Source organism: Camellia sinensis, chromosome 15, assembly GCF_055761805.1.
Source record: "Camellia sinensis isolate YWXY chromosome 15, ASM5576180v1, whole genome shotgun sequence".
NCBI classification, from domain to species: domain Eukaryota; kingdom Viridiplantae; phylum Streptophyta; class Magnoliopsida; order Ericales; family Theaceae; genus Camellia; species Camellia sinensis.
This window is the reverse complement of record NC_138975.1, coordinates 39,512,411-39,538,586: the sequence shown is the minus strand read 5'-3', so window position 1 is coordinate 39,538,586 and position 26,176 is coordinate 39,512,411. Positions and strand designations below refer to the sequence as shown.

At 32.2% G+C, this 26,176-nt stretch overlaps 1 protein-coding gene across 1 annotated transcript; it reads left to right on the top strand.

Annotated features, from left to right (window-relative positions):
- Nucleotides 1-10,534: 10,534 nt before the first annotated feature.
- Nucleotides 10,535-11,479, top strand: LOC114256208 (uncharacterized). The gene has a single exon (XM_028195810.2). The coding sequence runs from the start codon at nucleotides 10,535-10,537 to the stop codon at nucleotides 11,477-11,479; it is 945 nt and encodes a 314-aa protein (XP_028051611.2).
- Nucleotides 11,480-26,176: the final 14,697 nt, after the last annotated feature.

Below are 26,176 nucleotides of genomic sequence, written 5' to 3'. Positions count from 1 at the left end.
ATTAATTTAGATAGCATATGAAAACATATTTTATTGCCATGTCCCCGCCTTGTCCGTGCCCCTATTTTTTTGAAATCGTTGCGTCCCGTTTTCGCATGCATGTCCGCATCCCTACCGTTGTCTGTGTTTTTTAGGGTTAAAGTAAAGATAAAAGGGAATAAATATTTTAATAATCTTTGAAAGAATCCATCTTTGGAAGTTTGCCTCCAAATGCCATGGGATGTAAATTGAAAAGCTGAATAATTTCCCATCCATTTGGTGTATCCTAGGGAAATTGTTTTAGTGATTAGCATAATTATTTAATTCACATTCCAAAAATACACATTGTGTAGCCATTACTCGGTCAAGCAAGGATGTTTTGCAATTCGAATGATAAGAAGTTTGAGCAGTCCTGAGAGAGTGAAAGGGAGAGCATGGACTGTAAGAGGGGATGAGATGGATGTGTTGTCTCAATTCTCTTGGGGTTGGATTAACGGAAGAAATTGCTTTGAGAGTATGTTGGCAAAGCGGTTATTGTGTTTCTGGTATAAAAGAAACAAGAGGAACCTCCGGTTATACCTAGTAGCATTGTGATTGTCCTCTCTAGTAGCCAAATCTGTGTCCATTTTAGTTAGATATTGGATTCTGTTCAAGTTGTACACTTTTCTTGTAGAGTGATCTGGTTTAATAATCTACTTATTTCATTTGTACAATCGCTCTTGCAATTGGAGTAATATTTGGACAACTACATTCCTTTTTTCACGTAGGTGGTGTGTTTATTTTTTCTGGTGCATGTTTTTTTATCCAATATTGTTTTGTGTTCTTCACCATGATATGTTGAGGTCTTTATGTCGTAATATTCAGTTGATATGAGTTCAATTTTTCATAAGGAAACTAATAGAGCATTCTAAATTATGATTTAGATTTTCTTGTAAGGATATGATAATCTTCTAGGTTAATATTTTTAAAAGCTATTTCCTTAAATAATCAACATTTGATACTATTTCAGTCTTTCATATTGTATTGAGGTGTCAATATAAATGGTTAAGGAGGTGCATCCTTGAGCATGACAATATTTATACAAGCAACAAGAGGGGATTGATTATGTTGTTGCTGGTCTGTTTCAGTTTCAGACATGAGATTTACATGTCATTCTTTACTGACAGTGGCTAGCTCTTCTAGAGCTTAATGAGTTGTTTCAGTTTTAGATGTGGGTTTTACGTGCTGTTCTTTTAGACTAAAATTGGCTAACTCTAGTGCTTAACTATGCTATCATACTTGAAAACATTGCTGGTTATGTCAGATGCTCTGTGAGCTTGGTGGAACTGTGTAATTCGCATCTTTCATTAAATTAGTACATTTTTTGGACTTGTGATACAAATATTTTATTACAATAGTTCTAACTTCTACTGTGTCTATGGGTTACAATCTGGGTTTTTTTTTTTTTGATAAAAAAAAAAAAAACTTTTATGACTTTATTATATATGTATATCTAATGATCCCTGAGAACAGTACCTATTTTATAGTAGAGGTTATATGTGACACCTATCTTTTGTTGTTGCAGATTTTGGCTGAGCATAAGAATGGGAAGTTGGGAATTATTACATGACAGTTGGTTTTGTGTTTGGTTGTTCTGTATGCATTTGCAAGCAAATCAGCATTGTGGTTGTTTCTTGTTGAGGCTTGAACTTTCAATCCTCTGTTATGCTTCTTTTGGTTTCCATATTCCTGTACTTTTCTGTTAATAATTTAGGGGCCCTTTTTCTTTCTTCCAAGTTTTTCATTTGAATTTGCACATATTGCTAAGCTTGTTATTCAAACTTGTTTGGTAGTGTTTTCAAACAAAAATTCTTCTCTTTTTTGTGTATTTAGACAAAAATATCAAATAGTTTAGAATCATTAATTGCTCATAAAATTATGTGATAACTATCAACTAATCCGTAGGCAAGAACAAGCCTCTGAGGCCATGGTCAATGTTAATTTTGATGGTGTGTACAATAAAAGGTGAGCTAAATTGGGAAGCTGCAATGGTGGCCGTTAGGATGGCAACAGAGTTTGGTTTCAGAACTGTGTTTGTAGAGGACTATTGTCAACCAATTGCGACCATGGTGCAGCAGGAAGAGGGGGTGGATCAAACTGTTGTGGTTAAGATCCGGGATGTTGTGAAAATGATGAAGACTTTGGCAGGGTGATTGGTTTCATACGGTGGGCTCATAATACTAGGCTCAGAATATAGTTGCTTATGAGTAGTGATGGAGATAGGATTTTGATTCATGGGGCACCGTTTTTAATCCTTAGCGATATTAATTATAAAACTTAATCATATTCAATTTTCATTTGGTGATAGAATGTCTAAAAATTAACATGATGTCAAAATTATGTCTTAGTTATGTTTTAATTAATTGATAATTTTTTTATTTACTATTTTAGTTACTGAATATGATGATAATCAAAATTTAAAATGTAATCACATGCATACAAAAATAATATAAAAAAGATAATTGTGGAGAAAAATAACAGAGTAATGATAGAGATATAAATAAATATAAGAGAATGTTTTGATAAAAATAAACATTTATAGTCGCAAATTGAAAGGAATTTTTTTTTTTAATTTTTTTTAAAAAAGAAAAGAATAGAGATATAAAGATTTGGAAATATATTTGAAAATCAAAAAAGAGTTAAATGAAAAAAAAAAATTCTAATTAAAGGTGAAAGTGTAATTTTAAATAAAAAGGGAGCAAGTGCCCCCTAGTCCCTAATGTAGCTTCGTCTTTGCTTATGAGTTGCCGTTTCGCTTGTAATGGAAAGAGTATTTTAGTGTGTAACTATGTGACTCAGATGATATGTGAACCCTTCTTGGTTGTTTGTCCATGGTGTGTTCTGATGGTTGAATGCTTTCACTTTCTATCTAATGCAATATATCTATTGTCCGGAGGGAAAAAAATTCTATTGACCTCTCTTAAGGCTTAAAAAAAAATTTACTACAAGTGTTACTAATTTAAATTATATCAAATTTTAAGTCCCATCAAATATGATCGGCTATATGAGTTTTTCTTTTCCATTCGACTCTATTAAAGGCCATTGCGTTAGTCAAATTAAAGAGATTTGTATCTCTCTTTACTACACTAACCCACGTCGATTTAGGCCTGTCTTTTTCTCCTAACAATTTCGTCTACCGTCACTACATCTCATCTCTTCACTACTGTCTCTGTTGGTTTCTGTTGTGTATGACCAAATCATCTCAATCTGTTATCTCTGAACTTATCTTCTATCAGCACTATTCCTACCTATTCTCGAATATACTCATTCCTAACTCTATCTTTTTAAGTCTTGTCACACGTCCACCTTAGTATCATCATCTCAGCAACACTCATCTTATCTACATATTGTTTCTTAGTTGCTCAATATCCCGTCACATACAACATTGCTGGTCTAATAGCCGTTCTATAGAACTTTCCTTTTAGCCTAGCGAGTACTCGTTTATTGCACAGTACCCCAAACACACTCCTCCACTTAAGCCATCCTGTCTTAATTCTATAGACTACATCCGCTCCAATCTTTCCAATCTTTGTGATAATCGATCCTAAATAATGAAAATGTTCACTCTTATGCAGTTCTTGGTTCTCAATCTTTACTTCTACTCTGCTTCCATTGTTACTTTTACTAAAATTGCATTCTATGTACTCTGCCTTAGTTTTGCTTATCCAAAATCCGTTACATTCAAGTGTTTCTTTCAAAGTCTCCAACTTAGTATTCACTTATTCTCTAGTCTCGCCCACTAACATAATATCATCTACAAAAAGCATACACCATAGCATATTATCTTGAAAATTTCTCGCCAACTCATTCATAACTAAAACAAAAAAATAAGGACTCAAAGTTGATTCTTGGTGTAACCCTATAGTAATTGAAAATTCATTTGTCTCTCCAACATGCAATCTAATAGTAGTCACCACACCTTCATACATTTCTCTAATCAATTTAACATAATTATATTGGGTATAAATAAATAAATAATTATGTCATTTCACTTATATCAAAATATATATTTTATTTTATTTATTTTTATATTTTTACACCATCTACATAAGTTTTAAGCCCTTTAATTTTATTTAAAAAATTAGTGTAATTATGGGTCGGTTAGGTTGGTTTGGGAAGTGTTTTTATGAAAAAATTATATAAAAAGTAGAAAAAATAAGAAACAAATTTTGACTTCTTTTTAATGATTTTTTGTTTACATCCCAAATTCATCCTATGTCAAATTTTGAGATTGTTCTGTTTTTTATTATTATTGATTAATTGATATTGAGGCTTGGTTTTGGAATTCATTAAAAAGTTATTTAAAAAGTTAAAAAATTATATAAAAAAAGTAAAAATTTCATTTTCTTTCTATTTTTTACATTTTTTTCTGTAAAAAGCTATAAAATAAAATAAAAAGTATCCTAAATATGCTAGTCTTTTTCATCTCCTATTTTATCTAAAAATCTAAAAAATTACTAAAATAATCTATTTTCAAATCAACTCTGAATACATCTAGCAAACAGTTCCTTAAGAAGTATTAAGGGGTGGTTTGGGTATAATTTATTTAGGGACTTATTTTATTTTTTGTGAAAAGATGTGTAAAAAAGTAGAGAAGTGTTTTGATAACTTTTAACAAATAAGTCAATGACCAAGGAAATTCTAATATACGCCCTTTTAAAATGGGTATACCATATGCACCCCTAGTTATGCCGTTTTCTTCTTTAGTTATGACTAATTTTATTTTTTAGTTATGGTATTATTTTAGTTATGACTCATGAGTTCTTTAGTTATACCTCATGTTGTATTTAGTTATGACATTTTTTTTTTTATAATTATGATTCAGAAAACTAAAGTTATGTCATTTTTTTTAGTTATACGGTGCGTACGGTGCATATTAGGGGTGGACATCAACCCGTTGGCCAGCTTGGCCCACTTGACTCAATCTTATTTTTCTAAGATTTGGGAAGGTTGTTTTAGCCCATATGGCCGGGGGTAGGCCCATATTTTCAACCCGAAATGTTAATTGATTGGGTTTGGAATATATACTTTCAATCCAGCTCGACTTGGTCGTTATTAAATTAATTAATTATTTATAATACATTAATATATATATTTTTTTTGTTGAGATCTAGATTTTATCTTAATTGATTGGGTAAATTACAAATACACCTCCTAAGGTTTGTTTAAAGTATAGATTGCCCCTTGTGCTTTGGAAAATTACAAATAACTCATTGTTAGCACTTTTTATTTAACAAAATTAACTAAAAGAATGAAATTCACAATTGCTCTCCTATACAATAATAAAATTACCTAAATTATTAATTGAATTATATTTCTAATATCATTAAAAACTGTTAATTGATTTGATGATTTATTAATAAAAGGGGCAATTTGTTATGAAATTAGAAATCTCAAAGGGTGAAATGTAATTTCCAAAATCACAGAGGGCAATTCATATTTTAATCAAATCTCAAGGAGTTTATTTGTAATTTATCCTTATTAATTTTATTGGAACTCACATTTATGGTGATATGTGATTGAATTTATTTAAGAAATTATTTAATTTATACACAAAATCTTTTAATTTATAATGATGATAATATATTTGTTTAATAAATATAATGCGTAATTCAATTTAATTATAATTTTTTTTAATTTTTTTTTTAACATATAACTTAATGGGCGGATTTGAGATTCATAATTATTTTTTAGAACAAATTTGGCTAGATATAGAGATCCTATATTCAGACTGCATCAAACTTGAACAGACACAAAATTCTTTATTATGTAATGTTGATCTGATCCGAATCCGGCTCCGCCCAATGTCTATCTACCGCTAGTGCACACCGTGCACCATAGTGTTTCCCCAATGGCCAACTTTTAATTTACAGGAATTTACCGATATAATCGGCTTTCAACGTTGCAATATGCAGACTCCACAACCATAAAGTAACTTATCATTAATTATGTCTCCATTTGAATTTGATGATTATCCAAACGTTCACAACAAAATCAAAGCGAAGGAGCGATCATTCTCTGTCTCTCTCTCTCTCGTAAGTTCCAAACAGTTTGAAACACGTAAACCTAGAGTTTTTTTTTTTTTTTTTATCGCATTTGTTAGGAAACCAATTATGTTAATAAGTCTAATAAATTTATAAAGTCTATTTATATTAGGAAATCTATATTATTTTTCTTATATAAAGATGTTTATTGTAATAATTTTGGAGGAGATAAATAATATTAAGAGTTTAAGTGACTAATCTATATTATATATATATATATATATATATATATATATATATAGCCAAATGTAGTTGTTAAGTCAAAAAGTTTCAAAACTTGAATCCTAAATTCTCATAATTTTGAAAAAAAAAAAAATTACGTGGCACTGTCTTTCACCTCTCTTTTCACTCTTCAAGCCTTTTCACTCTCTCTCTCTCCCTATATAAAATATAAAATATTAAAATATTCATCCATATCCATCACCAACAATAATATTTATCCCCAAATAATAAAATATTCATCCATATCCATCACCTACAATAATATATATCTCACTCTCAATCTCAATTTAATAAAAAAAAAAACCCCCGGAACTCCTATAACTTTCACATACACACTTCTATTCAATTTATTCCAATCAAATTCAATCATTTTCTCATCTGTCCATCTTTTATTTATCAAAATAACTCATCTTTTCCATTGTTACATTTTGCAAGTTTGATGATCTGAAAAAAATCATTACAAGGTCAGTGTAATATTATTTCTTATTTTATATGTATTTTTTTAGTGTTTGTTACTTTGTGTATATATATTTCTCTTTCTTAATATTTTTCAATTCATCTACAGATCTTTTCATATTCTCCATTTTTATGCTCCTAATATTATTTTTTATTTTATATGCATTTTTTTAGTATTTATTACTTTTGTATGTATATATATATATATATATTGCCAATATTTTTCAGTTTATCTACATATCTTTTCGTCTTCTCCATTATTACATTTAATCATTCTCTCATATACCTATCTTTTTTCAAAATAACTCATCTTCTCGATTGTTATATTTTGCAAGTTTGATGATCTGTGAAAATCATTGCAAGGTCAGTGCAATATTATTTTTTACTTTCTATGTATTTTTTTAGTGTTTGTAACTTTGTGTGCATATATATTTTTTCTAATATTTTTCAATTCATCTACACATCTTTTCATTTTCTCCATTTTTATGATCCTAATATTATTTCCTACTTTATATGTATTTTTCCAATGTCTATTACTTTTATGTGTATATATTTTTTCCCTAATACTTTTCAATTCATTTACACATCTTTTCATCATCTTCATTATTACATTTTACATTATTTGGGCTTGCTTTTTTAAAAAAATAAAAATAAAAAATTATGAATTGCGTTTGTTCTTCAATTTAATCAAATTTGAAAATCATCAAATCTTGAATTTAATTTATTTTTTTTTATTTTATCTCATATCTATCACACCATCACACCCATTAATAGTTTCAAATAAACTCTCGAAATTAAGAAGATCAACTATGCATAGAGTTAATCTCACATTTGCTCCTTCAAGCTCTCTCAATCGTCTACAACTAATATACATCCAGTTAAATACACACACAAAATACAGCTTCAAAACCTTAAACACAATTTCTCAATTTTAAAATTTTTAAAAATAAAAAATATATTTGGCTTAAAGTGATAGGTACATCTAACAATATTTAATTTTAAAATTTTAAAATGTTTAAATTCTATCTAAACATACCTAATTTAAATTTTTGAATTTTTTTAATAATATTAAAAAAAATGGTTCAAATCTATTATTGTATTATCTAAATTTTGAATTAACCCACATGGCATAATCTTACTGGATTTAATATTTAAATTTTAAAATTAACTAAAATGTCTAATTATATGATTAGAGGAATTCCAATACTTTGTTTTGAATTTTTCATTTTTTTTTTAATTTTTGCAAAATTTAATGCTAAGTGTTGATTTTTTATTGGCTATCCATGATTTTATCCAAAGTTCTTTTTGTAGGCTATAATGATAACAATTGACTACCATCAATTTTAAAATTTTCTATCAATGGTTTTTTTTTTTTTTTTGAAAAAATCATCATCAATCATGCAATTTAAAAATTAAATATATTTTATTCTATTACAACTTTATTAAAAAAGTAAATTTATTTTGCTACTATTTAATAAAATATATATGCCTTTATTTTGATATAACAAACAAAATTAAATTATCTTTTACTCATACGTAATCTCTCATAAATATTTTATCTTTTTAAAATTTTGATTATCAACAACCGAATTCCCACATTTCTCTCTTCTTTTTTTTGTAAGATGTTTATTTTACTTTTATCTTTACTTTTCAAATTAGATTTGATATCTATCTTTTTACTTATGTATATATCTATACTATATATATAAGCAAATATAGTGTCTTCTCTAAAATTTTTAAAGTCTCTATACTCAATTCTTAAGCAGAGTTAAGATTCTATTTCCTACATGTTGCTCTCTCAAAGTTATGTTTTTAATTTTTCATCCTTATTTTTCTCCAATAAGAAATATTTTTTTTCTCTTACTATTGTTTTGATTTTAAATTTTTAACTTTTAAAATCTTTTTATTATCGAAGACTCCTTATCTCTTCTTATTGATTTTTTATTTATCTTATTCTTCTCCAATATTTTCATTTTTCGTTATTTCTTATTTCTTCCTTTTTAATTTTTTTTTTGTATCCCCAATCCTATCATTATCTCCAACTTTATTTTTATTATATTTTTCGTATGATCCTTTTTTTTAATTTATTTTAATCTCTAATCTAATAATTATCTTCAAATTTATTTCTATCTTATTTTTCAAATGCTTCACACTTTAGCTATATATTTTAGCATGCCATCAAGTTTTTTTAGTGTTTGCATATTGAGTATAAAGTTTTTTTCAAACTCTACGTTTAAGATTTGAGTTACATTCAACCATCGACAACGTTATAATTGGTTAGGTAATTGTAGGATTTTAGGGTTTTGATGAATTTTATTCTCTTTGTATACCTATATGTATATGTAGTGGGGGCATTTTTTTTTTTGTTGTTTTCTTTAAAGGGGCCTTTGAACATTTTTACATTGTTTGTAGTAGTATTCATTTTTACATTTTTATATTATTTGTAATGGTATCCACTTTTACATTATTTGTTTTTAAAGCTAGAATAATGTTCGAAATAAATATAGTTCATGTTGCTAAATGACCTACTTGGACTAAGATAATTTTATAATCAATGTTTCAAATGACAAATTGATGGAAAAAATGAATGTATGAACTTTGGTATTAGATAGTTATCATATTCAAAATATTTGTTAATTATAACTCCCTATTATATTTTAAATTTATAAGAATTTTATATTTTATAATACAAAAATGAGTATAATAAATTATTTAACTTATACATTTTCGATTTTTGTGCATAGCACGGGTTACCGCTAGTCCCTAATTGAAAAGATTGTTTGGTGGCTAATCCTCAATCAAATAATCAAATTCAGGGTTTAGGACCCTATTAGCATTGTCAATCGCTCTTCCCGAATCATCATATCCAAATATATACTAACATAGGGGGCGCTTGTTTCAGCTTTTCAGAACAAACTTATGGCTTTTAGCTTTGAAAAAGTTATTTTGGACTGTTTGGTTAAATTTATTTCAAACAGCTTCTGATTCTAACAGCTTATTTTAACTGAAAAAAGCTGATTCTGAGAAGCTGCTCACCCCTTGCTTCTGATTATCAGTTTCTGCTGTGGACATGTTAATTTTTGGTTCTACTCTTAAATTTTTTATTTTTTATTTTTTTAAAAATAGAAAAAGACCCCAATAGACTATATATTATTATTATTTTTTTTTATGAGAAATGTAGACAAACAAAAAATAAAAATTAATTGAAAAAGCTATTTCACAACTTATTTAACAAATACTACTCAGCAACTTAAATCTATAATCCAACAGCTACACCAAACAGATTAACAACTTCTGATTAAAGTCATAATCTATAATCTGTTAAGCTATAATCTATAAGCTGTTTTAACAGCTACACCAAACAGGGCCATATAATCTGTTTTCGTGTGTTTTGTTTTTTGAAATCAAATCATGAACAACCACTGTAAGGAACTCTCGGAAGATTGCTGGGAATTGATTCTGAATCGATTAGCAATCGATGACTTCAACAACTTGCAATCCCCTTCTTTGGTCTATAAGCAATTCCTCTTCATCACCGATCGATTTCGACTCAAATTGGTGGCCTCGAACAGATTGTTCTACAGCAATAACTGCAAGGCTTTATTCAGAGCCCTTCAATGATTCACAAACCTCCAACACATTGTGCTTTATAATCCCATCTTCGGGGACAAAGCCGACGTCAATTACCCCATTCGAAGAATTGCTCCTTCTGGGTTGGATCTTCAATCCCTCTCTCTCATTTTTTTTACAAAAAATTCCCATTCCCCAAAACTATTAGGAAACTGGGTTCGACCATGAAGAACTTGAAGATTTTAAGATGTTGTAACCTCATTGGTTTTCAAAATCAACACCTTTTTGCTATAGTTGTTGCTTTACCATTGCATGAAGAGCTCGATATCCAATCTGAATGCTATATCCAATCCGAATACAATTATAATCTGTGGGCTGCAGAATTTAAAAGTGCAAAGTACATGGTAACTGACGCTGGGATTGAGGTATTATCGCGCAAGCTTCGAGGGTTGCGTAAAATTAATATGAATAGGCTGGTTGGTTGTTCTGATCGATCTCTCATTGCTTTGTCATCAAATTGTCAACTTTTGAATGAAATTCGATGTTCTTTCTGCAAAGTAACCGAACATGGAATTTGTTTTGTACTACGCCATAGTCGAAATTTGGTTTGTCTCAAAACAAGACTCTATTGCAGTTCACCAGATGATTCGTTCACTTTTGAGAATTCCATGATTTATGCAACATCTTTACGCGATCTCGACTTAGTAGCATCCGAAGATAATGACAGACTAATTTGTTCAATTGCAACAGCAGGCATTCCATTAGAGAAGTTCATATTGCACGATGATTCTGGTTTGAGCTTACATGGACTCGTGACTTTCTTAGGTGCATGTCCGTCTTTGACACACTTAGAACTGTGTGCTATACAATTCCTCAACGACAATTCCATGAGGGATTTATGCCAATATCTTCCTAATCTTATCTCCATAACAATTTATGCGTGTCCAAAGTTAACTGCTACAACCTTCTTCATCCTTGCAAAGGAATGTCCCGTCCTTTCAGAAATTAAACTGCAACATACTGATCTAGAAGTAGAGGATGATTTTGATATGGAATTAGAAAGGAATTATCATATTAGATCTTTGGAGTTAAGTTATGGGCGTGTGAATGACGAATTCCTGACAAAAATAGGGGTTGTTTGCCCCAACTTACAGACTCTTACTGTTTGAGGACTTTACAAACTAACAATAGAGGATATTGTGGAAAGTTTGAATTGCATGCATTTGACAACTAGAGAAGTAGTGATCTGTTTGGAACAATGTCTGATATGAGCTATCGCAGGCACTTGCATTCTATATGTGAAGGAAGAAAGATTCTAGGGGCTGATTGTACTTGTGAATTGAGGAAGAAGAAAAAGATGGTAGGGAATATTTTGCTCTGATCCTTGCATTCAAATTTGGCAGGAGGACTTGTATCTTGAACTCTTCTAGTTTTCAACTTTCAGTTGTCCAATATTTGATACTGTTCCATAGATGTCAACTTGAAGAAAGAGCAATTAAATTATCTTCTCAAAGATGTCAACTTGAAGGTAGATGCATAAAACTAATCAAACATCTACTAATGGGTAGAGCTTCTTTTGGTGGTATGATCACAATAAGCTTTACCAACTGTAAGTTGGCTTCTTTCCAGAGCTTCATATGTCATGTTGTTCGCATCCATTTGAGTTTTGATCAGGTGCAATTGTTTGCTGAGGTTGTTTTATTTAAAAGCATTTATTAGTCTTATTCATTGATGCCTGATCAATTAATCTTAAATCCTAATCACTTGTACTGTATCTTTGTGAGTTTTGCTTGCTGATGTGATATGGAATAAGGCCAATTGAAAGACTAGGAGCAACACAAGAGCTGGTCATTGTGAAATGAAATTGGAAATGATGGCCTTTTTTTGCTGTCATATCAATGAGTTTCTGACTGTAAGGCAAAGCAAACCAAAATTTAGATATTGGAACACTAATGCTTGAGAAATTGGAACAAAAGCATTATGTTCCATTCTTTTAGAAGAGTGAGTACCTTGGTATTACCTTTACTCCCATCCAAGTTTTTACCATTGGTGACTTGATTAGCTTACACTACTAGAAAACAGGGCTTTTGAGTCGGCAGCGTGCCGTCGCAAATAGCGTATTTGCCGACGCAAAAAATTTTTGCGACGGCATTTCGACGGCAACTCAAGGGACGAAAATGGTGGGGTCGCAAAAAGTTTTTGAGTCGGCAATCTGCCGACGCAAAAAGTTTTAATTTTTTGAGACGGTAGATTGCCGACTCAAAAAGTGGTTAAATGTTTTAAAAAATTTAACTCATAATTTTCTCATTGACGCTCCCAAGTTTCGAACACACACCATTTGGACAATTTGACCCGAGGTCATTGCACTAAATCCACTTCACCACCATACCTCTTTCAGATATTAAACGAGATATATATTATTTATAGTATATACACTCAATATTAATATAAAAGTATATGTATAAATAAATATATTTATTAAATATAATCAAGTAAATATATATATATCTTGGCTATAATTTTTTTTTTTTTGCTACGGCATCAGTTGCCGACACAAAAAGGTCTAATTTTTTGCGTCGGCACAAATTTGCCGACGCAAAAGGTCTATGCCGACTCAAAAGGTCTATCTTTTGTGTCGGTAAATTCAACCGACTCAAATAATGCTATCAAATATTAATTTTTTGTGTCGGCCAACGGTGCCGACGCTAAAGGTTTGGTATTTGAGTCGGTAACTCTGTGTCGTCTCAAAAAGGCTACCTTTTGCGACGGTAAAATTTGCCGACTCAAAAAACCGACTCAAAAGGCCCTTTCTTTAGTAGTGTTAGCTGGTTGTACATACAATCCAAATATAGCAGCTAAGAAGGATACAATTAGGCCATGTTTGTTTGGGTGGGACTGGATTAGGTTGGATTAGCATTCCCATGACTAATAGTCTTAGGACTACGAATCCTTTGGATTGTATATCCTATCCTGTGTTTAGATTGAGTTAGGATTATAAGGAGGGATTAACAAAATATTATCCAATCCGATGTGTGTTTAAGGGAATTGGAATGGATAGGACATGAGACATCCAATATATTGACCATATTATGGTCATTTGATAAGTTAGTCCACACTTTGACTTAGTCTCCTAATTTATATCCCACCCCATATATGGGATTGAATAGTCCATCATATGTAGTCCATCATATGTAAGATACCATATCCGAATGGATTATTAGCCCGTACTTTAATGTTTTAACCAAACATCGGATTACTAGTTTTATTGGATTATTAATCCAATCTCAAGTATATGTCTGCCCAAACAAACATGATCTTAGTATGTCTGTAGAATTGGCCGGATCTCATACCAAAATGAAACTACTTCCAGGATTATTGGACCGACTTAGAGGTAGATGAGGATGCTTCGTATGAGGAGAGACCAGTTCGAGTCTTGGATAGGCGGGATCAAGTCCTGCGTGGCAAGACCATCCCTTTGGTAAAGGTTTTGTGGAAACATCACGGAGTGGAGGAAGCCACTTGGGAACGTGAGTTGGAGGTCCGCGAGAAATACCCGGACTTGTGTAACGCCCTCAAAATAACAACATTAAACCCATCAATAAAGATATGCATTGATATGTAAAAGTTCCACATTCTTCCATTTATCAGAGTTCCATTACAAAAGTATTACATGTTAACAACAAAAGCAAATGCCCTATGGGCTTACAGCTTTCCAAGTTAACACTTGGTTACAACAAAAGAGTACTAACTCATTTACACATTAAGCCCTTGGCTTGAATTTACATGTAATACATCAAAAGTAAAACGACAAAAGTATGTTCGCCTCTAGCCTCCCAAGCTATGTCCTTGGAGGTGGCATGCTACCTGTACCTGAAAATGATATTCCCATATAGGGTGAGCCACAGCCCAGTAGAAATACACTAAACCAACCATGAACAATGACTAAAAGATTAGCAATTGATAGATGGCCAACACTGATACATTCACATAAATCACATATTTATGTCATACGACTTATGAGTCGAAGTTACTTTTCATTTTCCCTTTTTCAACAGATAGGCATATAAGCTCTATCCACATTCTCCACAGATATGTATAAAAACTATATCCCATATTCACAGACAAACATATAAGCTGTATCCACATTTTACAAAGATAAGCATATGAGCTCTATCTTCACTTCTCTAGACAAGCATATGAGCTGTATCTACGGAGTTCATCCCCTATCTTCTCCCAACACTATCCGGTTTAGAGTTACATCCCCCATCTTCCCCTAAATCGCGAAGTACATCCCCCCATCTCCTCCTCTATACATAACGTATACAAACACATTGGTTCTATATACAATCACTCAATACATACAATTAATGTATTCTATCAACCGTCAAATTCCATGACACATTCCATTGATTAGTTTCCGTTTGCCTAATCATCATACATTGTCTACAACAATCACGACTATCCTCTACCGATAGCCCAAAGCAGTTATCTCTAAACAGAAAATAAATGCACAATGGATATTCAATCAACATTTCATTTCCTCATTTCTCACAATTAATTATCCCAATTAATCAAACAATGTAATTAGGTCATTATCCATAATTGACATTTCAACCCTTAGGTCCCATTTTCACCAATGATTCAACATTTATTCCATTTCTCTATGCCAAACATGCATCTAGGTTTATTATGAATAAAACCCCAACTTTTGTAAAATAACACAAAAGCCCCAAACTTTCACCAAATTACCAAACCAACCCCAACATCTCAAAATACTAAAATTTAAAGACAAAATCCATAGAGAGGAGTAGGATATCCCTACCTCGAAGTTTGAGCCAAAAAGGAGATGAAGACTCGAAGATCAACGTGCTCCAAATCCAAACTTTTTCAGATTAAGTCGAAGCTCTCAACGCCCTCTATCTTTTTAACAAAGGCCCTAGGCTAGATTCACACTCTAGGGAGATCAAATCTTAGAGAGAGTGTAGGTTTAGAGAGAGAGAGTCTCGGATCTAGGGTTTGAAAGAAAAAGAAAGTGAAAAATTGATGTTCAAAAACGCTACTGACCGCTGATATAAAACACGCTCGCTCGAGCGAAGCCTTTGTCGCTCGAGCGACCAGACACAGAAAACTCTCGCTCGAGCCAAGAAGTTCTCGCTCGAGCCGAAAACTCAGAAGTGCGCTCGAGCGAAAGAATGCTCACTCGAGCTAACAACTCAAACCCTCAGGTCTGCAACCAGAAGCACGCTCGAGCGACAGACTTCTCGCTCGAGCGAAGAACAAACCAGACCGCTCGAGCGAAGAAAACTCGCTCGAGCCAAGAAGTGCAGCTCTCAGGTCCAGAACCAAACGCAATCGCTCGCTCGAGCGAAGCCACTCTGGCTCGATCCACCAGGCACGAACTCAACTCTCGCTCGAGCGACCAACTCCTCGCTCGAGCGAAGGTCCAAAAATCTGGGCAGCAGCACTAGACTCCCAAACACAACCAACCTGTAACAAACCTGCCCAACACATCCTATACCTCAATATACAAGTAAAGAGGATGCAAACAAGATAATAAACAACTACCAACATCCACGGACACATGTCCGACTGTACAACAGGGGTAAACCCGGGATCGCTATAACTTGTTTATTGATGAGTAATCTGGTATTTAGATTATGTAATGTTGTTGGACTTAAGAGCTTTATATATGTCTTAAGTTGTAAAACATTGATAATGTTTTGGTTTAATGAAAGTATGTTGTAGAACTTACCTTGATATGGGAGTTGATTATAATATTGCATATGTTAACTATATTGTCGAATTGGAGTTGTATCATGTGTATTGATTATGATATGAACTGTGAACCATGTATGTTGGAAATGGTTGGAAATGGAAGAAAATTGCATGTTGATAATGCACTTGTAATATATGTTGTGAAATGCCTCTTGAAAGGAGATGGAATTGACCGGTAATGGGTCGGGTTGTTTAATATTATGTTGTAATATTGTTGAGAATGGAGAAAACCTATTTTTGAAAAACTTGTGTTTAATTTCGGGGATGAAATTCTTTAAGGGGGGGAAGTTATAGTGATCCCGGTTGTCCCTTTACTGTTCTGTTGTATTTCGGACTCGGTTCCGTGAAGTGGTAGTGGTATCTATCTTGTTGTCGTCCTTTAATTCCACTTCATTGAGTTTTAGGATGTTTTGAGGAGGGTTGTTACAGGTTGGTTAGGCCTTGGTTTCAATTCCTTGTTGTTCAATTTTTAGGCGGTCCGCTCGAGCGGGTCTTCTTGCGCTCGAGCGGGTATTGCACACCTCCAGTATTTCGAGTTCCTGCGAAACTTCTGCAGATGTGATTTTTGCGCTCAAGTGGGTTTATTTACGCTCGAGCGGTGGCGCTCGAGCGGGTTTGTTGGCGCTCGAGCGGGTAGTACTTTCTGGATGTAGGTTTTGGGAAGGAGAAATCTACGCTCGAGCGGACTGGTTTGCGCGCTCGAGCGGAAGTGCTTTATTCTTGTGTCTTGGCGCTCGAGCGGGCATTATTGTGCTCGAGCGTGTCCAGATTTTGTTCTTGGCGCTCGAGCGTTGTGTTCTCCGCTCGAGCGGGTCATGCGTATATGAGTTATCTGCTGGGTCATTTTAAATCACTTTTTCACTTTTCTTCTCTCTCTTACTTTTCCAAAAACACCATTGTTGAGCTTCTCACTCTAGAAATCTACCTTCTCTCTAGGTATTGATCTAGTAGGAGTGATTTCCTCACCTTTGGCCTTTACAAAAGAGTTGTTGATCGTCGAGAGCTCTCTTTTGATCTGAGAAACTCGTGATTTGGAGCAAGTTCGTTTTCATCATCTTCTCTGTTGGTTGTCATCCTTTGAGGTAGGGATTCCTACTCACTCTTATGGTCTTTGACCTAGATTCTTAGTTGTTTTGATAGAGTGTTGAACTTGGGAAATTTTGGGACTTAGGGTTTCAAAATGTGTAAAAAGGGTTGTGTGATTTTGGGCTCATAACTTGTATTTTTTGGGTTCCAAAGTGATGATATGGTTGTTGGTTGTTGATATTAGGCCATTGGGTCAATATTAGGAAAGGGGATAGAAAACCCTAATTTGTGGTATAAATTAATTGGCATAATTAATTTGGGAAAAATTGTGAACTTATGGAACTGTGTTGGAAATAATGAAATTGGTTCATTATGTTGTGAAATGGTGGAGTTGGATTTATGAATCGCTCGCTTTTGAAAACGTTAATATTTTATCTGTTGGAGCTTTTATTATCTGTTTAGAAATAATTGCTTGGGCTACCGGTGGAGGGTAGTTTTGATTGTTGTAGACAATGCATGATGATTAGGCAAACTAAAACTAATCAATTGGATATGTCATAGAGTGTGACGGTTGATAGAATACATTAACGTTATGTATTGATTGATTGTGTATATGACCTTTGTGTATATATGCATTGTGTGTGTGGGAGGAGATAGGGGATGTACTCCACGGTTTAGGGGAAGATAGGGGATGGACCTCTAAACCGGATGTTGTTTGGGAGGAGATAGGGGATGGACTCCACTGATACAGCTCATATGCTTGTCAGATAATGTATTGATACAGCTTATATGCTTGTCATTGGAAGTGTTGATACAGCTCATATGCTTGTCATGGGAAGTGTTGATATAGCTAATACGCATATTTGTTGAAATGTGAATATAGCTTGTATGCTTATCTGTTGAGATATTGATATAACCTGTGTGTTTATTTATTGTAAAAATGGAAAATGTTTAATATGAGTCTTGGTCTCATATAAGTGGTTGGCCAGGTTCTGAGCCATTGATGGGAACTGTGAAATTGATAAGAAATGGAAATGGATTATGAATTGGTTTATGTAAATTGAACATTTATCAATTGCTAATGCCTTAGTCATTGCTCATACTATGTTTAGCATATCTCTACTGGGTTGTGGCTCACCCTATATGGGAATATCATTTTCAGGTACAGGTAGCATGCCACCTCCAAGGACATAGCTTGGGAGGCTAGAGGCGGACACACTTTTGTTGTCTTATTTCTTTTTTGATGTATTACATGTAAATTCAAGCCAAGGGCTTAAGATGTAACCGAGCTAGTACTCTCTTTTGTAATCAAGTGTTAACTTGGAAAGCTGTAAGCCCGTAGGGCATTTGCTTTTGTTGCTAACATGTAATACTTTTTTTGGTAATGGAACTCTGATGAATAGAAGAATGTGGAGCTTTTATATATCAATGCATGTCTATATTGATGGGTTTAATGTTATTATTTTGAGGGCGTTACAAGTGTTTTGAGATTGCCATGTGTTCAAGAACAACTCACATGATGTGGTCAAAATAACAAACACTACTTGCGCAACAGAAACCATGTAGGTTTTCTTCTTGCATGTTTGCTTGCGTGCTTGCTCTTCCTCCTCTTCTTTGTTTTCTTTATCTATATACCGATTTTATGTTTACTTTTCTCTCAAACCTAACTTTCAAGTACTTGCATGGGCCTATTTGGTAACATTTTCATTTTTTGTTTTCTGTCATTTCCAAAAAAACACAGAAAGCTTGTTTGGTGAGTTGTTTTTGGAAAAATATTACGAAAACAACTCAATTTTTATAAAACACCAAAAAAAAAAAATCAATTTTGAAAACTATTTTACACACACACAAAAAAAAAGTATTTTTTAAACTTATATTATTTTTATTTTCGTAAACACAAAAGGCAAAAACGATATTAATAGGTTGTTATGGACTGCATGAGGCTTTTTATAACATAAAAAAAGGGTGGGGGGGCAATCACACCCCCATGTAACTTTACAAAAATAATTACAAGGAAAAATTTATGATTTTAGTTTTTAATAATTATAAAATTTGTTATTAATTTATAATTATTTTTTTAAAATGTCACTGATTTGATATTTTTCATAAAAAATATCTATATATTAAAAGAAAGCCATATATATAGCCTTTGAATGATTTAAACGAGTTGATAAAATAATATCACATTGATAGATTTTAAAAGATAGAATCATATAGTGAGGAGTAATGAATTCAGTCAATTATGCTTTTGTGATTAACTAATGAATTGAAGTTTTTATAAACATTAATTAGTGTATTAGAGTATATTTTTTTAGAAAATTGGTAAAAAAGTCTATTTTCATGGTGGCATTAGATACAATTATTGATTTGTTTTTTTGGTAAGGACATGATAATAAAAAATAATAATTGTTGAAAAGGAAAAATTATTGTTTAATTTTTTTTTTCCATTTTCCATTTATTTTTATTTTTTTCATTTCCATTTTTGCCAGTGGTGGCTGGTGGTATCTGACAACAGATGGTGGTGGCTCGTGGTGGTGGTGATGATTTTGATATAGGCGGATTAGATGAACAGATAAGTGAATAGATATGTGACACGTGGACAGATAAGTGAATATATCAGTGATAGATAACAACTGAGCAGATACGGTTAATATGGTATTTCACATTACTATTGTCCTTATAGCTCTAAACGATTTAAACTTAGGGTAACGGCTCAAAAGATTTAGAAATGGACCTATGATTTGAGTTCCCTACAGTTTTGTAATTAAAAATTAAATTTAAATGTTGTGAATATATTATTAGGCACACACGATCACTATCCTATGATAGAAATTAAATTATATGGTGATGGTGCTAAAAAATAACATATGTACTGTTGAAGTAAGTCTTTAAAATATGACATTTTGACATTGTAGTATACTATGGCTGTTTGAGAACTTTCAAATTAGTCACATTTTTTTTAAAAAAAAATTATGTCAAATTTTTTTTTTTTTTTAACTTTTTTGATCTATCCTGGGTAGCTGAATCTATTTTTTTTTTAAAAAATAAAAAAATAAGCCAAAAGAAAAAAAATGTTATTTTTTGCTTATTTTCATCTTTTATAAGTTTTTTTTAAAAAAAATTTAAAATTTTTCGATTCATCTCATTGAGTAGAATCTAAATATAACTTTTTAAATTTTTTTGTAAACAGTTAAAAAATAAACCAAAACACACACACACACACACACACACACACACACACACACACACACACACACAAAAATTTCCCCAAGCACCCACTAAAATATGGCATTAATAAGGATTGAAATATCACGATTTGTTAGAAATTGTCTTACTAATAAGAGCCTCAAGCACACAAAAGCAAAAATAAAAAACAAATAGATCAAAATATTAAACTCAAAACGCTTTTAATGAATTAAAAAAAAAATCCTTTATATACTTTTATTTTCATTTTTATTTTTTTGATAACCAGATGTCTAGGTTCTTTTTATATACATTTTTTTTAAAAAATTTATTCTCAATATTAGCAAGTGTTTGATTTTCCCTTAATTGAATACTAAAAAATAGGTTTCCTCTACATTTTTCCCCCCTTTCGTTTCACTTTTTATCATTTCATTTCTATTATATTTTTTACTCAAATCAAACAAATCTTAAATCAAAGAATAAGTAGTTTTCCTAAAAATGTTGTGTCACTTATTTTTCTTACACACTTTGAGACTAAGAAAAAAAAAAATTGCCCCTCCCTCTCCAAAAACACCCAATCGATACAGGCTTGCCAAGTATTTTAAGCATATTATATGCGTATGTGCTTTGTTCAAGTTGATTAATCTTTTAACTTGTGTTTGTATCATAAATTTTAGTAGAAATTTAAAAAATGAAAAAAAAAGAAGTGAAATATAAATAAAATATAATTATATTTTACCAATCTTTTCATTTTTCTTTACAAATATCTATCTAAGTTCATGATTCAAATACAACCTTAAACTTTTAAAATCAATAAAACTAATGGTACATTGGCTTTTATAATAAGGGCGAATTACACTAACAGTCTCTATAGTTTGTGGTTCATGTTACTTTGATCTCTGACTTTTCAACTTTAACACATTTGACCTTAAATTTTGAATCTTTTCAAATAAAGATAATTGAAGATATCATTGCTCAATTTCAAGGACAAAGTCGTCAATTTGATAAAATAAAAACTAATTTGACAAAAATAAATGTCAAAAAATATTTTTGAAAATAATTTCTACCCTCCAAAGACAAAATTATGTAAATTGATAAATCTTTTAGTGTAACACCTCGAAATAATCCCAACATATCTAATACATCTAACCACATTCATTGAATAGTGATGACATAACTCCAACCTTTACATCATATATCAACAATGTTTGTACAAAAGTTCCACATGCAAGTTATACATTCATTGGTAAGAAAAACACATGAATCTATAGCATGTGAAACATATGGTTCTCAAAACAAACAAATGCCCTTATGGGCTACAACTTCCAAGGCTTAAGCCTGGTTACACAAAAGTGGCCTCTTGGACCCATACAAAAATAGCCCTTGGCTAGCAATTAAATCTCAACAAAATAGAGCTATGTACTCTTCACAATTATCCTCGCCCTCAGTTTGGCGGGATCACCACATCTTTACCTGCACCAATATCCCATAGGGGTGAGCATAAAGCCCAGTAGAAAATTCTCTCAAAGTATATACAGTTATGCAAATCCCCTCAACAATTAAAAATGCAAAGGTAATGCCATGCAAATGCCAAAAATAAATAGGAATTTCATTTCAATACACTATTTGAAAATCACCATGTTCTCAATAATATTTTCCAATCTCATAAATTTCAAAACTTCCAATATTTAAATCAATAGGGGCGGTAAGTACGACACTGGTAATCCCTAGGCTGGTGTCTGCAAGTAGACTCTACAATTACTACCAAACTGTCATTTTTACTGGTATTAACCGGAAGGCTCGACACTTATCCACGCGGTTTTCTGGTCTTTCACCATGGACACTCAGGCCAACTTATCAAGACTAACTACACCCCCTATCCGGACTTACCACATATTTACCCCATGCCACATTTTCATAGTTCTTATTACATCATCATTTTCTTTCACGAAATAAACATCTTAAATCAAAATTTACAATGCAAAATAATAATTGAGTGAATATGCAATGCTATGATCTTTCCATATCTCATAACACTTCTCCAATTTCAAACGTCTCCACAATAATGCCAACAATCACAATTCCCATTTCCTTTCTTTGTTGTTCTTTCACAAGAAGACCATGTGTCATCAACACATAGTTACAATTTTACACACACAAGTCTTAACAATCTAGTCTCTTCAAGACCACAAGTAGTGTTTTTCAAACATTAATTTCCCATGTTTATAATTTTCACAATTTCAAAGTGCACAACAATTTGTCATCTCACAACCATAGATCATTATATCTTTAACCATAATTTCTAAAACAAGTTCTCCATTTCCATATATCAAAAGCTTTCAATCTTTGCAACCACATTATGGAATCTACACACATTCATCTTTTATCAAAAGAAAAGAAAGAATTCCATGGACATTTTCATGTTTTCCAAAAATTCCCAAATTCTAGGGTTTTCATCAAAAACCAACATTTTCTCCATTTTCTTAGTGAAATCTTACCAAATCATCCTTTTTATGTTTAATGAAAAGGAAGAACCCCTAGGATTTAACATAGGGTTGAGATTTAAAACCCACATTTAAAAACTCTCTACATTTTTGTTCAAAAATAAAAATCTAACATAAAAACCACTAGAAGACTCACAAAATCAACATTTATATGGCACAACATGTATATATGACTCAAGAAAACCCTACCTCAAACTTGATGAAGAAATGGAGATGATGAGAGGGGAAAACCCTAGAAACCAAAGGTTGTCAAAGCTCAATCTCCACCACACAATGTAGTTCTTGCTTGCTCACCAAAATTGAGAGGAATGATGGTAGATCTAGACCCCAAGATTTGTAGGAAATCAAGAGTTTTAGTGTTTGATGATGTTTTCTAGAGAGAAGGGGAAGTAAATGTGTTTTTAGAGAGAGAGGAGTGTGAAAGAAATGAGATACAATCAGCCCCAAAGGAGAAAGAAAAATAGAGCCTCGGACTGCCCAGACGTCCCACACGTGCGGAGCCTCATTCCCGCACGTGCGGCTCCCAACCCCGCACGTGCGGCCCTCCCGCACGCACCTTGTTCCACACTTGCAATTTAAGCAGAATGATGCAACTCACCCAAGCTCCCCTCTTCTCGCACGTGTGGCTTGGCCTCCCGCACGTATGGCCCAACCCCGCACGTGCAGCCTTGGCCTAGCAGCCCAAAACCCTGCTTGATCGCTCTTGGACAACTTGAGCACGACCGCGCACCCTCTGGAACAATTAAGATTCAACACTAAACAAAACAAGAACAAGAATTCTAATTTGAAAACTATTCTCGGGCGTTCCAATCCCAACAAAAGAAAAGAAGAATGGAACGAAGAAGGAAAAACAAAATAGACCCGGTCGTCACATTTAGACATTTATTTATTTATTTAGTTTACAAAATTAATTTTTATTATATATTTGGATGATCATGTAATGGGTGGTTGTTAGGCTTTAATGTGTAATCGATATATTTAAAATATGACATATTTTTAGTTTTAGATTTTTTGATTTAATGGATTAGTTTAATATATCAAAGTTGTCACCATATTTAACTTTTGAAAAAATAGAAACTAATTTAATAAAAATAAAAACTACAACCCACGATCATCATCCAAACACATAATAAAAATTAACCTGGTAAAAAATAAATAAACAAATGTCTAGAAAATTTATCAAATTTTACATAATTTTATCTTTAGTGGGCAGAAATAATATTTATAAATTCAAAAATATTTTTTTGACATTATTTTTGTCAGATTAATTTATATTTTATTAAATTGACAACTTTGCCTTTGAAATTGAGCAGTAATATCTTCAATTGTCCTTATGTTGAACACAATTTAATATGAGTGCTGCTATTAGCACCTGCCAAAATTCTTTGGACCCCCCATTTTATAATTTTTTTTTATTACAATTATACCCTAAAGTAAAATTACATTAAAAGACATTATTAAATAGAACACCCACCTATCAATAAGAACTAATACTCTATAATATTGGACACCCACCCCCACCTCCAACTCCAACTATACGTATTCCATGTTTGTAAACCTAAACCTATTACTTTTCATAACCAACTAACATAAACTATAGCTATCCCGGTTGTCCCTTTACTGTTCTGTTATATTCCGGACTCAGTTCCGTGGAGTTTGTAGTTGTATCTATCTTGTTGTCGTCCTTTAATTCCGCTTGATTGAGTTTTGGGATGTATTGGGCAGAGTTGTTACAGGTTGGTTAGGCTTTGGTTTCAATTCCTTGTTGCCCAGTTTTTAGGAGGTCCGCTCAAGCGGGTCTTCTTGCGCTCGAGCGGAGATTGCACGCTCCCAGTATTTTGGTGCTCTGCAGAACTTCTGCGAGCATGTTTTCCACGCTCGAGCGGGTTTCTTTACGCTCGAGCGGTGGCGCTCGAGCGGGTACTCTGGCGCTCGAGCGGGTAGTAGTTTTTGGTGTAAGTTCTGGAAGGGGGAAATCTACGCTCGAGCGGACTGGTTTTCGCGCTCGAGCGGATGTGCTTTATTCTTGTGTCTTGGCGCTCGAGCGTACCTAGTTTTTTGTTCTTGACGCTCGAGGTTTGTGTTCACCGCTCGAGCGGGAATGTCATATATCAGTTGGCAGCTGGGCATTTTAAAATCACTTTTTACATTCTCTCTCTCTCTCTTTTACTTTCTAAAAAGACATTTTGAGAGTTCCTCTCTCTAGAAACTGCCTTCTCTCTAGGGTTTGATCTAGTTAGAGTGTTTCCTTTTCCTTCGGCCTTTGTAAAAGTTGGGTTGATCGTCGAGGGCTATCCATTGATCCGAGAATATTGAGTATTGGAGCATGTTGAGTTTCTTCACCTTCTTCTCTTGAGCTCCGAATTTGAGGTAGGGATTCCTACTCACTCTTATGGTCTTTGACATAGATTTTTGGTTGTTTTGATAAAGTGTTTGTTAATCATATTATTTAATTTTGATGATGTCTAAAATATATTAGTTAATATACATATTATTTGACACAAATTATTATCTTTTTAAAATATATATATTTGTTAAATATTATTTAAATAAAATAATATTATCTTTTTAAAATATATATGTTAAATATTATTTTAAATATTTTCAAAAACTTTACTATTCACTTCTTGAAAAATAGGGTTAATTACTATTCATCTTTTGACAAATCGATTAATTATATTATTTTGACAAAAATGATTATTTTAAATATTTTCAAAAACTTTACTATTCACTTTTTGAAAAATAGGGTTAATTACTATTCATCTTTTGACAAATTGATTAATTATATTATTTTGACAAAAATGATTGATTGGTTGTATTATTTTGACAAATTTGATATTTATGGGTTGTCTTATTTTGACAAAATTAATATGGAGTGGTAAAATACATTTAGTTTAAAATCTTTACAACATATACAATATTTTAAAGATGACATATATTTTCAGATCCATCATAAATATTATTTATAGAGATTTTTCTGTATGCAAAATTTTGATCAGAACTTATATAGCATTATATGCAGAATACATCACGTGCGCTATTAAATTTTTTACATTACATTGATTATATCATATTATAATCAAACAAGAAGAAAAAGATGGAGTTATATATATATATATATATATATGTGTATATATATATATATATATATTATAAACTAGATGGAGAAAATTATTTGTTTGAAAGTTGTGAACTTTGTATTAAATTGTCTACAAAAATGGTGGCTCCATGTTTGAAATAACAAAAAGAAAAAAATCAGTCTTATTTTTTATCTTTTGTTGACTATTCAAAATTTAAGGAGTGTGCTTATGTAAGCAATGACATCAAGAGCCTGCTTATGTAAGCGATGACATCAGGAGCGTGCTTATGTAAGCGATG

Excerpts from the sequence above, each read along its gene's own strand:
- LOC114256208 (XM_028195810.2), top strand. The coding sequence starts at position 10,535 with ATGAAGAACTTGAAGATTTTAAGATGTTGTAACCTCATTGGTTTTCAA.